This window comes from Rhinolophus hipposideros (genome assembly GCF_964194185.1).
Source record: "Rhinolophus hipposideros genome assembly, chromosome: 22".
NCBI lineage: Eukaryota > Metazoa > Chordata > Mammalia > Chiroptera > Rhinolophidae > Rhinolophus > Rhinolophus hipposideros.
The window spans coordinates 11,554,810-11,572,157 of NC_138068.1; the positions used below are offsets into that span (position 1 = coordinate 11,554,810).

The 17,348-nt window shown below is 50.0% G+C and overlaps 1 protein-coding gene across 2 annotated transcripts; it reads right to left on the bottom strand.

Moving 5' to 3' along the window:
• Positions 1–236: 236 nt before the first annotated feature.
• Positions 237–14,846, bottom strand: SLC2A10 (solute carrier family 2 member 10; the record flags this gene model as incomplete). Of its 2 annotated transcripts, XM_081033698.1 has the most annotated exons (5): positions 237–2,818; positions 4,901–5,036; positions 7,467–7,589; positions 8,293–9,573; positions 14,704–14,846. In XM_081033698.1, 5 exons carry the CDS (start codon positions 14,705–14,707, stop codon positions 2,746–2,748), a joined length of 1,617 nt encoding a protein of 538 aa, XP_080889824.1. In that variant the 3' UTR covers positions 237–2,745. The 2 variants fall into 2 exon arrangements, with proteins under 2 accessions (XP_080889824.1, XP_080889823.1); XM_081033697.1 differs by lacking the exon at positions 14,704–14,846 and having other exon boundaries at positions 8,293–9,667.
• Positions 14,847–17,348: the final 2,502 nt, after the last annotated feature.

Consider the following 17,348-nt stretch of genomic DNA (forward strand, 5'->3'; position numbering starts at 1 on the left):
ATTTAATATATTTAGCTCTACCTATTACAATTTTATTAAAACATTTGTTGACATCTCTTGGGGTCCCAAGAGAAAGAACTGGCTCTGAAGGGGACACAAAGACAGATTTCAGCAGTGATGTGATAAGTGCTCTCCAGGAAAAAAACGGGGTGTGTGTGTGTGTGTGTGTGTGTGTGTGTGTGTGTAAATGTTACTGCGATGAAGTGTTTGTTTGTTGCACAAAATTTACAGATTTATGAACAATAAACACTTTATTGAAGATACTCTTTATTATAAATTCCACATAGCCAATTAATTCTCACAGAATGGGTTTTTTTTTTGCCTAAGTCTTGTATGCAAAACCAACTATTATCGCAATTGAGTCGTGATAGGATGAAATTAGACAATGAACAAATATTTGATAACAATACGACTCGGCCAGAAGTCACTCACAAGGGTAGTTCTGACATGAGTGCCGGCTGAAATTTCTGTTTATGTTACTGAGTCAAACGAAACCAAGGACATAAACAGCTTGCTTGCTAAACTTCAGAACAATGTTCAAAACAACAGGCTCTCAATTTTTGTGTGCCACTTACAAGATATCAGAGTAGATACGACAGACATACTTTTAAGTTTAATTTGCATTATTAACATTTTATCCATCAAGTTCTTTAGACTGGAAAATCAACAAGACAATAAATCAAGTCCTGATTTGTAATGTTCCCCAATCTCTGTGATGCAAATACACTCCCTAAGGCCACTTTCCTTTTGAGTGACTGACTTGACATCCTTGAACATCCAATGGGGAGAAAATGCTCACCTCTCCCATGTCCCTCAAAAGATACAACAGATGTAAATAACCTCGAGAGCACAGATCATTGTAAAATGTGGCAAAATAAGGAAGTGATAACATTTTAGTATTTGTTATCTTTGTTTTTAATATATTTGATTATAAGTGTAAGTCCCTTAATTTTTTTTAGAGTCTACGTTTAACAACCAGCTTGCAAAAATCCTGAAAATTTAACCATCAGCTCTCACAAGCCAGTACAAGCCGGCTCCAGCACACCACTGGATATAAGGGACACACAGATGTTCCCCTACTTACGATAGTTCAACTTATGTTTTGACTTTACGATGGTGTGAAAGCAATACGCATTCAGTCAGTAGAAAAGTACTTTGAATTGTGATCTTTTCCGGGGCTGGTGATATGCAGTATGGTACTCTGGTGCTGCTGAGCCACAGCTCCCCGTCAGCCACTCGATCCCAAGGGTGAAACCAAAACTGTACAGTATATTCGTATTTTGGACAATTGTGCCCAACGGTAGGCTAATTACTGAAGGTGTTCTGAGCATGTTTCACGTAGGCTAGGCTAAGTTGCGATGTTCACTTGGTGAGATGCATTAAATGCATTTTTGACTTGACGATGGGTTTATTGGGATGTAACCCCATCATAAGTCCAGGAACATCTGTATCTCCAAATGCAAGAAGTTGAGGGACCACGGTCCTGTGGGGGCTGCGTCAACACCCAGGTGCACAGACACGGGTGACAAAGCCTTGTCTGATGCCAGCACCCTGGACCCGCTCGAGCTCTTCACTCTCAGCATCTAGGAACTCCTTCTTGCCAGTCCTGTCCTTTAGTGACCTCTGGCCTGAGCTTACCTGCTCAGTCTCCATCTGTCTCAGCTGTTGGGGGATGGTCCTTTACAATGTCCCCAAGGGAGGGGACTGGGTACTGAGGGTAAACTGAACCTCCCCATGCCCCGACTAGCTGAGTGGGACCAGCTGCAGACCATCCTGAAGGGAGACAGCGTTAAATATACCCCCAGGGACATAATCACCCCCATTCTGCAGATGAAGAAACTGAGGCTTGAGGGACTTGTTACTTAGTCAAGGTCAACTTCTGCCAAGAGACAAAGGCAGCACTGACAGCCAGGTGTGTCAGCCTCCAAACCCAGCTCCTGGAGCTCGCTACATGCACCGGGATGGCTCTTGGATTGTAGTGCACACAGTTCTGGACTTCCATTCACCTTTCCCCTAATAAAACTTACATCTCTCTGACAGATGACTAATGACTTGAGAGCAGGGCTCGTGCTGAACATTTGCTGTATTACCAGCATTTAGAATCCCAACTCACTGGTGTCAGAAGGGATCCTAAGAAGAAGGTGGTCCAGGTCCCTCACGTGCATATGAGGGAAACTGAGGCCCAGAGTCATACAGCCATGACACCAGCAGCATCAGGATTAGAACTCAAGCCTCCTGTCAACCAGGCTGAGTTGCTGGTGCATGATAAATATTCTGGGTAAGAGCATGAGACCTAAGAGCCAAAAAGCAGGCTTCCCCCTTGCTGAAAAGTCCCAGCCAGATGGACAAAGAGAGCAGAGAATGTGGTATCTTCAGCTGGATTTATAGATGATACCAGAGGAGACTTCCCGCCAGGATTGGTACCCCACAGATTCTTCGAGAAAGTCTAGGGAGCAGTGGAAACTCCATATGAGATTCTCTAAGAACTGCAGAGATGTGCAGTCGATGGGGAAACTGAGGCAAGAAGGCAGATCCTTGGGATCCCTCTGAGTCTGAGACTCAAAATGAAGACGTTTAGGTTCTCAGACTTTCATCCCTTTCATCCCAGCACAAAAGACCTCCTCTGGGGCAGAGGCAAGTCTCAAAGGACCACCTGGAACTTGTGCTCTGGGGCCTAGGCAAGCAGGATGCTAGAGACCGTCCGCTAACACCATGGTTCCAGAATCTTCCAGGCAGATGGACTCTTCAGGAGGACTCCTTGATGCGGCTGTACTGGACGCCAGAAGTGCTCTGCCTATGGCCAAAGCCCAGGGTGAACCTGTCAAGCAGAGAGTGAGTGGAGTCAGAGGGTAGCGGGACCTGGGGGCCTTCCCTGGGGAGAAAGGGAGTGAGTGGCCCAGGCCCTGAGGCCCCCAACCCACCCCTCTCCCACTCCTACCTGACCTTTCCTGCTTCCTGCTTTCATATGCATTTCCATCTTCTAAAGTACCCAACTGCTCATCTTGGTCTCCCTGCGTCTGCCCTCACCTTCACGGGACCCTGAGGAGCCAGGTCCAGCCCGACACTCCCCTTGGCTGCAACCACATCCTGTCTTATTTCAAAGCTGGCTCCCACTGGCCTCTCTGTCTACTTTGCTCTTTGTCCAGAGGAGGGGTCTGGAATCTTCTCCCAAAAAAGCCAGTCTAGCAGAGACCCAGGTGGCTCCTAGTATCTGTCCCCATTTTATGTGTAGTAATAGCACTCTTGATTTTCAGCTGAGCACGTGGTGACCCAGATTACAGGCCATGTTTCTCAGCCGCCCCTGCATGGACGTGTAGCCAAGTCCTGGCCAAAAGGATGTGGGTGGAGGTGACCTGTGTGTCTTAGGCGGCATCCTTCTCTTCCTCTTCCCCCTGCAGGAATGTGGTGGTTCACTGTCATAGGACACACGGAAAAGGTAATATTGAAGAGATGGCAGAGCAACGAGACAGAGCCTGGGACCCTGGATGACCTCTCAGGGCATGGCTGCTGCCCCAGTCCTGGACGCTGACATTTCGACTATTCCAGGCAGCCAAATCTATCCCCTAACTAATACAACTGGGTCACTGAGGGGCCTGCAGAAGGCATCACCCAGCAAACTGGCAGAGGACACTCTGGGGTGGGGTGAACCAGGTTAGAGGTTTTTACACTGCACTAGTTCTGTATCCCCTCAAAAGCCAGATTGGGGTAAGGCTTGGCAGGCAGCTGCAGGGAAGCAATTTCCAATTCCGTATTAGAATGGTTTATTTTTTCAATCTTTTAGGGCCTCCCAGGAATAGAATGGGCAGTCAGTGGCTGGCGACTCCCTTTTGCTACAAGAAGTAACCAAGGGCATTTGCCAAGGACGCTTATGATTGTGGTGCTTTGGGGTCCTTTCTGATGTCCTCACTCCTCTCTTCTCTTATTTGAACAGCCCAAGGTCCCATGGTGCTAAGATTCTGAACTCCTCTCTATGACCTAAAGACCTTCTGTGATCTAGTTCCTACCCTCTTGGCTGCTCTGACCTTTTACCCTTCCTTCCTCACTCCCTTTGTTCCAGACACACTGGCTTCCTTATTGTTCTTTGCATATTCCAGACACACTCCCAACCTCAGGGCCTTTGCACTTGCTGTTCCCTCTCCCTGGAACGCTCCTCCCCCTCATCGTTCCATGGCTGCCTCCTTCTTACTAACTTAAATTGCACATCCACAGAGAGGCCGTCCCTCTCTGACCACCCACTTAATTTAGCCACAATCCCCTGCCCTTCTGTTCCCCTTTCCACCAACCAGGCTCTCTCAATGTATTTTGCTGCTTTATTTTCTTCCAGCTACACATCATTAACTGAAATGCTCTTGTTGATGCAGATGTTGGCTTGCTTATTTTCTGTCCCCCTCCCGGACTAGAATGGAAGCTCCATGAGGACAAGGGCCTTTTCCATCTTATTCTCAGCCATATGTCCTACAGCCCAGAATACTGCCTGACACATAGTAGGGACTTCAATACCCACTGAATGAGTAGACTAAGCCCACAGTTCTTTGTGTGCAATTTTAAAAGGCCACAGTCATAATGGTTTGTTTCTCCGAGCTTCCATGACTCTAAGTTTTAGGATTCTACAATTCTGGTTTTAGGATTCTACAATTCTAACTTCTCATGAGTCCATAATTACGATTTAAAATTTCCTGTGAGCTGGGCTTAAAGTCAAATGAAACTCTGCTGTGGGAAGATATAAAACAACTCGAGGAAAACAGTTCCTATATGAAGACAGGATCAAATGCACAGCGTCCAGCCAGTAAGAGCGACAGGAAGAGAAGAAAAACGCTCTTTTGCAAGGGGAGGCTAAGCTCCTGCAGCCAAGTGCTCAGGGTTAGATGGGACTCTTCCAGACCCGCCCTGTCCCGCTTACCGTCTCTTCTGGAATTGCTGGTCTATCTCTGCCAACGACTGGCCCTTGGTTTCAGGGACAAATAAATAGATGAAGCCCAGGCCAAGGACAGCAGTCAGCCCATACAGCAGGAAGGTCCAGGCCAAGCCGATGGTGCCTGGGAATGGGAGGGTGGGAGTGTGGGCCAGGGCACAGCCACCTGGCTGCTTCCAGGTGGAGCACCAAAAAGTCAGTTCACCCAAAGCAGAATTTCCCGATGGTCAATTTGCAGAACGACCAACAACTGTCAGATAAGCAAGTACCTTAAAGAAGGACTAGGACTCGTTGTCCCCGAGGCAGGCAAAGAGCTAGGGCTCAGAGCCACAAGCGTTGACAAGGGCAGCTTGTCTTTATGGAAAAGGCCATTTACCCGCATCTAAAACGCTAACCAGTGTTGTGCGCTCAGAATCTGAAAATGTGAACAGAGAGGAAGTAACATTCACCTTGGCAGCAAAACAACTGCAGGCTGCAGCCTTGGCAAAGCCCAGCTCCGAAAAAAAACAACACAAAAATAATCCTCAGGTATTCCATGAACTGGTTTTTCAGTGACATAAGGATTCAGGGAACTGAGTTTCAGCCAATTTGGCCTGTGTCAGACTGGTTTGAGAGAGAAGACAAAACCTCAGCCCCTCCCTCTTGCTGGAGACTCAGGTGGGGGTCAGGGTCTCAGGGCCAGTGACCAGGACCCGTAGGGATGACCTTGACTCCTTTGAAGTCAGTCAGCCAGAGAGAAAGAAAGAAGGCTGTGAAGGAAGAGACCAGAGAAAAAGCGCAAATGAGGTGTCAGATGTCATTCTCACCTCTAAATAGCCATGGCCACACCTCCTCCGAGCAGCCTCCCTTGACCAGCCTGACCTCACTTAATCTGTATACCAGCCTGGAGAGAGCTGGGCTGGGAGTCAGGAGGGTTGGGTTCTAGCCTGCTCATTACCTGACTGGACTCAGGCAGGACATATTTCCCCACCTATGAAACGAGGATGATAAGGATAGGATACAATTCTCATAGACCCTGTCTATCCTTCCTTCGACTCTCACCCACTTGTTCATTCCACATAAAGAGAATGCTTGAAGACTGAGGCAGCAGGGAGAAGCCTAGATTTCCCTAAAACTAGGGGTGGGAGACAGGTATGGTGGGAAGATTCTTCTACCAGTGTTTCCCCCCAGGGGTGGCTGCGCCTTTGAAGTAGAAACACCTGGCTGCAGGAAGTAGGAAAAGAACTGAACCCTAAGAACTGTGCCTCGGGGCCCACAGTGAAGGAGCCCCACTCACTGTGGCCCGGATGACCAAGGTGTACCAGTGACCTTGGGCCATATGCATTCAGCATCTCAGAGACCCTTCCCCAGTGTTCTGGGCCTATATAATCCCCACCCCACCCCAGCCCGGCTCAGACTGAGTTTGAATGCTAGGTAGAAGAGGTGATGTCATCTAAACTAGATCTGAGAAAACCTTCCTGTTGGCAGGTGGGTATAAGCCAGTTTGAGCTGGGTTAGAACGAAAAGAAAAAGTTGCAGCTCCTGCACCCACTGGTCTCAGACAATGGTCCACCAGTGCTGATGTGGACCATCACTTGTTCTGCACCCTGGAGAATTATACAGCGTGCTTGGGGGCTCTGGATGTGGTCGGACACTTCCATGGAACTTCTGCACAAAGTTTTATTTGAAGAGTAGTTCTGCTGCTACAAAAACTCTCCTGCTTGATTCCCAGCAACAGAGAAGAGACTGCATTTGGGGGTGAGGGAGCAGAGCCCCATAGTCAGATCTGTCTGGAGTTTGTTCCCCCACCACACCAATCAGGACGAGGAAAAGTGAACACTTCAGTTCTTCTCCTTCGGCTTTGACGCCCCCCCCCCCCCCCCCCCGCCGTCGTCAATTAAGCCAGTCCTCTCACTGACACCCTGGAATGAGGGGGAAGCCTCACAGATCACATTTTCTGTTGTCTTTGTCTCCCAACCTCTCCTCTCTCTTTTTCTGATAGCAGCACCCCAATTTTCTTTTGGGGGATGACTCCCCTCCAACTTGCGGTCCACAGCTTTGGGTAAGGCTGTGGCACCTCCTGGCTCCAGGATGGGTATATGCCCAGCGCCTGGAGCCAGGGGGGTGGAGACAGCCCTTCAGCCACAGTGATTGGTTCAGGGATGGGCATGTGATCTTGAATGAGCAGCAGTCTCAGGACTTGGGTAGGAGCCACTGCGAAAGAAAGCTCTCCTTGCACGGGGGTGCCAGGCTGAAGACACCTGCTGGTGGTCACCTTTGCCACCACGAGGCGTCTGCCTGAGAAGGAAGCCCACGGTGTGGGAGGCAGCGTGGAGAGAGACGAAAGAGGGCTGATGATTTTGTTGCAGGCTCTGGATCGGCCTTGCTTCAGTCCAACCACCCTCCTCTTTTCAGGGATTTAAGACAAAGTAGTCCGTTTTGTTCATCAACTGGTTTGCATTGGGTTTTTCTGTCACTTATACCCCGACAGATAAGGAAGCCCTGGCCCAGTCAGGAGGAAATTGTCGCTGGATCTAGAAGGAACTGGGCCAAGATATTAGGGCAGCGGACTCACCGATGAGGTCGAGGAAGGAGAGGCTGATGAAGAGATTGGCGGCCCAGTTGAAGCTGTTGCAGAAGGCGAAGGCCCTCCCTCGGATCTCCACGGGGTAGATCTCGCTGAGAACAAGCCAGGTCACTAGGACAGGAGAACAGGGAGGGCTCCTAGGCTGCAGCCAGGACCCGGGGCCAGGCACCCACGGGCCAGCAGGCAGCCTCCCATCGGTGTGGTTCAAACAATGTCAGGCTCCTGACATCCAATCTCCCAGATGCTTCCCCCACATGGCTGTAAGAAGCCCTTTCGAGGGATCAACAGTCTCAGTTTCCCCAGGACGAGGGGTTCCAAGGACATGAGACTTTCAGTCCTGGGCAAATCAGGATGGTTGTCACCTCATTCCTTAAATTCAAGTACCATGTTTCCCCGAAAATAAGACCTAACGGGAAAATAAGCCCTCGCATAATATTTTCAGGATGACATCCCCTGAACATAAGCCACAATGCGTCTTTTGGAGCAAAAATTAGTATAAGACCCGGTCTTATTTTCGGGGAAATACGGTGAAGCCTTTTGAGCGAGCTTTCCGGGAGCTAATTTGGCTTTTATGAGGACTGAAGTTTAAATGATTTGGAGGCCTTTTTAAGAAAAAAATAATTACAAACATAAAATTAGGCCCTGCCCTGGGAAGGAGTGCCTGCAAACAAGGAGGAGCCTGAAGTTCAAGCTTTATTGGCTTCATGGTGAAGCCACCTCTAGAGTCCCTCCGACACCCTGATGGATACGATCCACAATCTTCCTGCTAGGAGAGGTAGAAGACTCAGAGTTACTGCAAGAAACTCTCACCTACCTGGTCCAAATCCAAAGGAGAAGGCACTCACAAAGACCATCATACAGACCAAGGCTGTCCAGTGCAGCAGGGCATGCTCTGGGGCAGAAGGGGGTGCAGAGGAGGCCGTGCTCAGGGCTGGCAGGGGACGGGCTGTGGGATCCTCAGCTCCGGGACGAGGCTTGGTTTTCTTAGATGTTGACAAGACCGGCTCCCCTTGATTCTCGCTGGTTGTTGACAATGGAGGTGGAGATAAGCCGATTGGCAGGCCAGAGTCTCCAGGGAGGCCAGACAGTTTGGTGGCATTGGGCACGGCCAGGCAACTTGGGCCTGAGTCCATGGGCACAGCAAAGCTGACAAGGCCTATACCGCTGACCGACAGGGCCATGAGGGCACAGCCAGCAAGTAACAGGGCCCTACGGCCCGCTCGGTCCACTAGCCCCATGGCAGTCAGGGTAGCGGCCACCTTCACTGCGCCAAGCCCCACAGAGGCCAGCATAGCTGAGGCTCCCCCCCGGAAGCCGACCGAGTGGAAGATGGTGGACGCATAGCACAGCACATTGGGCTGCCCTGTTAGCTGCTGGAAAAGCACCAGCCCCAACCCCACTGTGGTCCGGCCGCGCATGTTATCCCGTGCCCTAAAGAGGTCCAGAAAGGAGTATCTTGGCTTCCCCAGGCCCGACTTGGTGGCCTCCCCTCCCTGGAGAGGGATGAGGTCCTTATCGGCTGCAGTCTCATCGGCACCAGCAGGAAGAAACAGGAGGCTGAGGGATTGGAGCAGAGCAGGTGCAGCGGCCCAGCCCAACATATGCCTCCATCCCCAGGGGGCACTGGCCAGTGCATAGTTGAGTGCGTAGGAGAGCAGGATGCCTACGGTGATGCCAGCCTCGTAGAGGGACACCAGCACTCCTCGCTGCTGTGGCCCCACCAGCTCGGACACGTAGATACAGCAGGCCATGGATGAGAGGGAGATGGCAAAGCCAGCGGCTGAGCGGCCCAGGACCAGCCAGGCCAGGGAACTGGCCAGGCCCAGGCTCAGGCTGCCCGCCAACAGCACCACGTTGCTCCCAAGGATGGCTTGTTTCCTGCCACAACGGTCAATGAGGAAGCCCCCTACGAGGGAGGCGAGGAGAGCCCCCAGGAGCAGGCTGCCCACCAGGAACTCCTGCTCCAAGCAGCTTAGCTCAAAGTCAAGCTGCAGTGGTAGCAGGGCACCTGAAATGACTGCCAGTTCATAACCAAAGGTCAAGCCACCCAGCAAAGACACAGAGGCACACAGGGGCAGGCGGGGTGGGGGACGGCCTGGAAAACAAAAGTGAGAGTAGTCGAGTTCAGAATGGTTCCTTGCCAGGGCACCTGTCCATCCAACCTCTTCTCCATCTGTCAACCCCTCCATCTATCCACCCAGCTACTCCATCCATCCACCTATTCATTTGTCCATCCATCCATCCATCCATCCATCCATCCATCCATCCATCCATCCATCCATCCACTTTATCCATCCATCCATCCTTCCATCCATCCATCCATCCTTCCATCCATCTATCCTTCCATCCATCCATCCATCCATCCATCCATCCATCCATCCATCCATCCACTTTATCCATCCATCCATCCATCCATCCATCCATCCATCCACTTTATCCATCCATCCATCCATCCATCCATCCATCCATCCATCCATCCATCCACTTTATCCATTCATCCATCCATCCATCCATCCATCCATCCATCCATCCATCCATCCATCCATCCACTTTATCCATCCATCCATCCTTCCATCCATCCATCCATCCTTCCATCCATCTATCCTTCCATCCTTCCATCCATCCATCCATCCATCCATCCATCCATCCATCCATCCATCCATCCATCCATCCACTTTATCCATCCATCCATCCTTCCATCCATCCATCCATCCTTCCATCCATCTATCCTTCCATCCTTCCATCCATCCATCCATCCATCCATCCATCCATCCATCCATCCATCCACTTTATCCATCCATCCATCCTTCCATCCATCCATCCATCCTTCCATCCATCTATCCTTCCATCCATCCATCCATCCATCCATCCATCCATCCATCCATCCATCCATCCACTTTATCCATCCATCCATCCTTCCATCCATCCATCCATCCTTCCATCCATCTATCCTTCCATCCTTCCATCCATCCTTCCATCCATCCATCCACTTTATCCATCCATCCATCCATCCATCCATCCATCCATCCATCCATCCAGTCATTCACAAACGTATTTATCTGACATCTACAACACACCAGGCAGTATTCTGAAGGCTGGCAATTCAGTGGTGTTGTCAAGGACCTGACATTCTAGTAGAAAAAGGCAGATGAGAAACAAATAAATACATAACTTCAGGTGGTCATGGGTATCATTTAAAAAAAAAAAAAGCAGGGAAACGGGATTGAAAGTGACGGAGGAGTTCTGTTTTAAATAGGATAGTTAGCTAAGGCCTCTCTGAAGAGGGGAAATTTGAGCAGAGATCTGAATGAAGTGAGGGTCAAAGCCATGTAAAATCTGGGAGAAGAACATTCTAGACAGGAGGCATAGCAAGAACAAAGGCCCTGAAGCAAGTATGTTTGAACAATAACTATTAATATGACTAGCTACTTACTTGGCACTTACTAAGTGCCAGGTCCTCTTTTAAGAGCTTTCCATGTATTTGCTCATTTAATTCTTACAACAGCCCTGTAACATATAACATATTACTATTAGCATCATCCTCCAAAGCGCAGACCAGTTAAGAAACTTTCTCATGGTCACACAGCAAGTAAGTGGGAGAGCTGATGTAGCTACAGAGTGCAGGCTTTTCGTCACTGTGCTAATCACTCTGGCTATCCAGGCCAGAGCGGCTGGAGCGCAGGAGTGACAGCGAGAGGAGAGGATGAGGTAGGAGAAGCAGACAGGGCCAGATCATGGGGCGCTTGGCAAGTCAGCAGGACAATGACAAATTTCACTGTCAGTGGGTGGAAGCGTTGGAAGGCTTGGGCTGGGGAGAGAGGTGATGTACGGTAGTCACCAGCATATGTGAATACGGGGCGTTTAAAATGTGGCAAATGTGACTGAGGAACTGCGTTTTAAATTTTATTTAATTTTCATTAATTGGAATGTAAAACTAGCCACATGTGGCTAGCGGCTGCCGGCCGTATCGGCAGTGCAGTTTTACAGGTTACTCTTTAATTTTTAATTCACGTACTTAAATGGTTCTGAGTAATATTTCTGAGCAATATTTCTGGATTTCTAGAGTAATCCAGCAATATCTATCTCACCCCATGCTAAGCATGACACTGACATCCCAGGGACCTTCGGCTGGCCACAGTCAAGCCACCAGGACCTGACAAGAGCACTGCTTTGAACGCTTGAGGGCAGTAACGCATGTAATTCTCACCACAACGTCATAAGGTGGGCTTTTGTATTATTTACGAGTGAATGCACTGATAATCAGCGAGGTGAAGTGATTTACCTCAAGTCAAAAGTAGTCAGTAGCTGTGCCTAGATTCACAGCCAGGTGGTCTGGCTCCACAATCCAGACTCTTAACCACTCCATTAGAAAACCTTGGCATAACATGATTTCTCTCTGTTCTCTCTTATTTCTGCCTCTCCCCATCTCTGTTAGGCAATTTTTGTGCAGGAGGAAGCGTTTCATGGGTGGAGAAATGCCCCCCCTTTCTGCTCACCCTTCTCCCCATCATCCCCGCCCCTCAGAGAAACAACACCTCCCCCCGCCCCCAACCATTCCCAGGCTGGCCTTGTCCTACCTGTTCATGACCATCAATAAACACCCTGGGGAGATTATGCTGCCTGGGTTCTGCCCCATCTTCACCTCCCTTTGCTCCCCTTCCCTCAGTTCCTGGACTTTACTGCCAGAAAGGAAGGTTCTTTCCGGCCATGTGAGGCAATCAAGTGAAATGGTTGTTTACCTGCCTGGAGCTGTTGGAGGCCATCTTCCCCAAGAGGGATTCCTGACAGCACTGCCTGAGTCCCCAGTGCCTGAACTTTCCATCTGTGAACTGTCCATCTGCGCCTGAACTTTTCAGAGACGTATAAATTAACGCTCCCTGCCCCCCCTTTTTTTTTGGTTAAGCTAGTTTGAGGGAGGCCCTCACTAATTCCTCAACTTTCCAAGCCACATTTTTCACTTCCAACCAACTGTGCATTCTCCCTTCATTTGCCCACACCGTATCATGAGCTGGTTGATGTGTCCAGCTTGTCAAACTGGAAGGACAGGACAGGACAGGACGGAGACTTACTGTCTCTGTGTCTCCTGGGACCCAGATCTGCCCTGACACCCAAGGGGGGGCTCAGGGAGGTTTTTCCTCAATGACTGAGTCTGGGACCAGGGTGGTATCACCACGTGGCATTTCAAGGGCTGTGACAGGGGCCTCTGAACCTAATCTAATGCTGCACAGCAGCCAGAGACATCCTGTGAAAGCCTCAGTCAGACCATGTCGTCCTGCTCAGAGCCCTCCACGGCTCCCTCTTCCCTCGGAAATACCCAAAGTCCTTACAGTGACCTTCAAGGCCCTGCGGCTCTCCTCTCACTCGGCTCCTCACTCCAAGCACATCTCAGGTCACGGCTTTTTACCAGCTGTCACCTCTGCTGGGGAAGCATCCTCTTCCATTCCTTCCCACCCTCCCTTAGGTCTTTGCTCAAACATCACCTTCCCTGACCCTCTACTTAAAATTGCAGCCTCCCCATAGCATCCAGCCCTTCCCTGCTTATTTTTCTCCACGGTACTTCTCGCCATCTGCAATAACCATATATTTGACACATTTATTGGTCTCCCCACCAGAATGTCAGCCCCAAAGGAATTGTTTGTTTGTTCAGTTGACTCCCTGACGCTGAGGATAGTTCTGGCATATAATAGGCACTCAATAAATACTTGTTGAATAAATGATGATCAGATGAATGAATGAACAAACTCTGAGGACGTACAGAATCCAGGCAGAAAGGATCTTGGCTCTTGAGCACGTGGCAAGGTCCAGGGTCTGGAAGTGGCCATGAACAGGAATAGGAGCAAATCCTAGCCCCCAAATTAGACCCTGGAGCCAGAGCTGGAGTTGGTCACCAGTTGTGCCATCGTCCTATGCCTGAGTGGTTAGGGATGCAGACTGGAGCCAGAGTGCTGGGATTCTATCCTAGCTTCTCCTAGCTTCTCACACAGCTGTGTGACTTTGGGCAACTCACTTAACCATTCTGAGCCTCCCCATCTATAAATGGGGATGATAGTAATACCCGCCTCATATGCCTGCCTACCTTATAGCCACTGTTAGCTATTATGATTCTCCACAGAACAACCCAGTGGGTTTTTAAAAGGCAATTCAGGTTGTGCCCACCCCAGCATAAAATCTTTTTGTCATTTGAAATCAAACCCAAACTTCTCACTATGGCCTACAAAGTCCTGCAGAATCTAGCCCCTGCCTACCTCTCTGACCTCCCTTCCACTGCTCTCCCCTTGCCCACTGTGCTCACCCATACTGGCCTGCTCTCTCCTGCCTCAGGGCCTTTGCACTTGCTGTTCCTGCCGCCTGGAAGCTCTTCTCCCAGATCTTAGCAAGCCCACTTCTTTTAAGCCCACTTCTTTTAAGCCCACATCAGCCCCGATGCCTCCTATTCTGGGAGGCCCTCCTTGCCTACTTACCTAAATAACCTGCCTCCGTCATCACTGTCACACCACCTCATTGTATGTGTTCCACCGCACCTGATCACTCTTTGAGATTATTTAATTGTTTATCCAACTTCTCACCTAGACTGTCAGCTCTATGAGAGAAAAGAATATGGTCTATTTTGTTCACACTGAGTCCCCAACCTGTAAACCAATGTCTGCCACACAGTAGGTGTATGAATGACAAAGTAACCCTTTGAGGCTTCAGAATCCAGAGAGAAACATAGAAACTTTGGCCCCTCTGTAGCAACAGAGAAATTCCCTACTCCCCCTACAATTCTGGGTTCTAATCCCCGCTGTCTCCCCTCTTTTGACTCATCTCTAGAGCAGAGGTTTTTATGTTTTGTTCATGTTTTGTTTTATGTTTTGTTCTGGGACCTGGCGAGCAGAGGTGTTCAGTGAATGTAATGTATTTGCTCCTTGTGGAGCCTCTATTTCTTCATCTGCAGAATAGGAACCATTTCACTTGCCTGAGGTTTGTTGTGAGGCTTAAAGCAGTCAGGAGAGGGCCTGGCCCGGAGTGAGCGCTCCATATCAAGTAAGGAGCATATTCGGGCCACTTTTTTCTGGGCAGAAAGGAGCATGGAAGGAAGTGCGCCTAAGTCCCTTCCCAGCCCCCAGCCAAGGCCTGGTTTCCCTGGCTCGCCACCCGGGTAGGCGGTGTCTGGTCCGGGTGTGAAGCAGGGGGCGGAAGGCGCGCGCACTGATGGGATCTCGGGGGCTCCCCGATGACAACTTACCCATGGCGAGCAGGACACCGAGGCAGACAGCGGGAGCTGGGAGCCTGGGCGCGCATCCCCTGGCTCAGTCCTCGCCTCGGCCGCGGGACAAACTTTCCAGCCCGCCTCTCGTCTCTGTCCCTCCCTCCCCGTCTGCCCGCCCCGCAGCGCCGCTGCCACGTCCCTGGAGGCGGGACAGAGGGGCACCGGGACCGCCCCTGCCTGCCCCCCACCCCACACTTACTGTCCTCCCCAGGGTCCTGCCAACAGTCATCCCTTTTGTGGGGGAGGTCCACATGCCGTCCTCCCCACCGGAAGGAGACTCCCCAAATCACTGCAGTCCACACTAGTGTGGCCTCTCCAGAGTGTACGCACGCACACACACATACACACCTCTACACACACACACACACACACACACACACACACACACACCTACACTGATCCGGACACACACATACCTACTTCAGCTGCTCAGACACTCTCCGTGGAGTCACCCTCCGTTCATCGGACACTTAGGTATGGACACCTCCCATGTGTCAGTGCCAGGCATTTGGGGTGGGCTGAAAGAACAAGGGAGACAGATTTGTTTGTTCTTATGCAGTTTGCTTTCTACAGAGGGAAGAAGGAAGTTAAATAGCCAGAGAAATCCCAGCCAGTGATAAAGGCTAGAGAGTGGCTAGAGAGTGGCCAGGTAGGCAGGCACAGGTGCTGCTTTAGCTGCAGTCTGGGAAGGCTGCTCCGAGGAGGTGATATAGGATTTGAGACCTCAGGTTCCAGGCAGAAAGAAGAGCAAAGGCAACAGCCCTGCGATGAAAGAAGCTTGAGGAGTAAAATGAACAACAGAAATGAAACCAGTGTCTGGAGCACAGGGCGTAACAGTGAGAGTGGAGTGAGATGGGGTCTCAAGGAGTGGTTGGCAAGAGCCAGATCACTTAAGGCCTTCGAAGGCCAGCGTGAGGAGTGCAGATTTTAGTCTGACTGACATAAGAAATAACTGGGAGTTCTAGAGAGGTTATACAAAACAAGGGTGGAAACGGGAGCCTCTTGCAGGTGAGAGATGGAGTGATTTGTACTAAGGCGGTAGTAGAGGAGATGAAGGAAAGCAGGCAGATTGGAGTAGATTCCATAAGGATTTACAGATTGGAAGAGGAGCACCTCGGGCAGGGGAAAGAGCTCCAGAGTTCCCTTTTGACTGTCTGACGTTTAAGGGGCTCATCAGGCATCCATGTGGAAATAGGTGGGCCGGTCGATAGAAGAGTTATGAATTCTGAAAAGGAGACAGGCTGGGGACACCCCCACTTATTCCCACTCTCAGGCAAAAACACATATACAAGCTCAGCATGCATGTGACCACAAGCTTATCTCACTGCGTGCCCATCCACAGACACATTAGTTCACATACATCACATACCCTCAACCAGCAGGAATCGTGTGCCACAGACACAACCAGGCATATCGGCAAAGAAGACAGCATTGACAAGACCTTCTGAGCTAGGGGACCCTTGTACAGTTCTGAAAATAATAATAGCTGAGGCAGTTTGAAAATGTGGCTCCAAAATTCTTTGTTCCCTTCCTGGAAATCTAAATGAGCTTGTGACTGCTTCAGCCAGTAGGTTGCACAGAGTCATCTTGTGTGACTTCTGAGGCTGGGTCACAGGGACACTGGTGCCTGGAGCCCCAAGCCTCTAGGGAGTCCGACTCCCCTGAGGCTGCCATGCTGTGAGAAAACTCAAAGCATAGAAATAGGCCAGGCATGGATGCTGCAGTGGGCAATGCTGTGAGTCACCCCAGCCCTGGCCCCAGGATGAGCCTTGGGATTCCAGCTCGCAGGGTCAAGTGCTCCCAGCTGAGGCCCCTGACCTTGAGGAGCAGAGACAAGCCATCCCTACTGTTCCCAGTCTGGATTCCTGAGCCACACATTCACATTCTACGAGCATAATTAAATGGCTGTTTTAAGCTGCAAAGTGTTGGAGTAAATTGTTATGCAACAATAACAACTGGAACAATAGCTTCAACTACTGAGTGATAATGATATAATTTGATTTAAGCATTTTACAAGTATTAGCTGTTAACCCTCACAACTACCTAATGAAATAGGGTCTATTACAATCCATGCCCATTTTACGAATGAGGAAATGGAGGCAAAGGGAGGTGAAGTAACTTTTTTTTAACTTTGTATTGGGGAATATTGGGAAACAGTGTGTTTTTCAAGGACCCATCAGCTCCAAGTCGAATTATTGTCTTTCAGTCTAGCTGTGGAGGGCGCAGCTCACTGGCCCATGTAGGAATCGAACTGGCGACCCTGGTGTTATGAGCGCTGCGCTCTAACCCACTGAGCCAACCACCCGCCCAAGGTCAAGAAACTTGATTGCGTAATAAACAAATAAATAAGATAACTAGAACTCAAAGACACACACTAGTATATAGATGAGCCGGGAGTCAAGCCCGTTTGTGGGTAAATTGGGCACTTATCCATCATGTTCTCCTGCCTTTCTGGCGTGGTGAGGAACCCAAGGAGGCCTCTCAGCCATTGCCACCTTCATCTATGAGTGTTTGGTATTGTCACCAGGAGACCTGGTACAGCAAGGCCTGGGCTGTCCAGTTCCTGTGAGATAACTTATAGAAGTTATATGATGGAAATGAGCATGAAGCCCCTAGATACT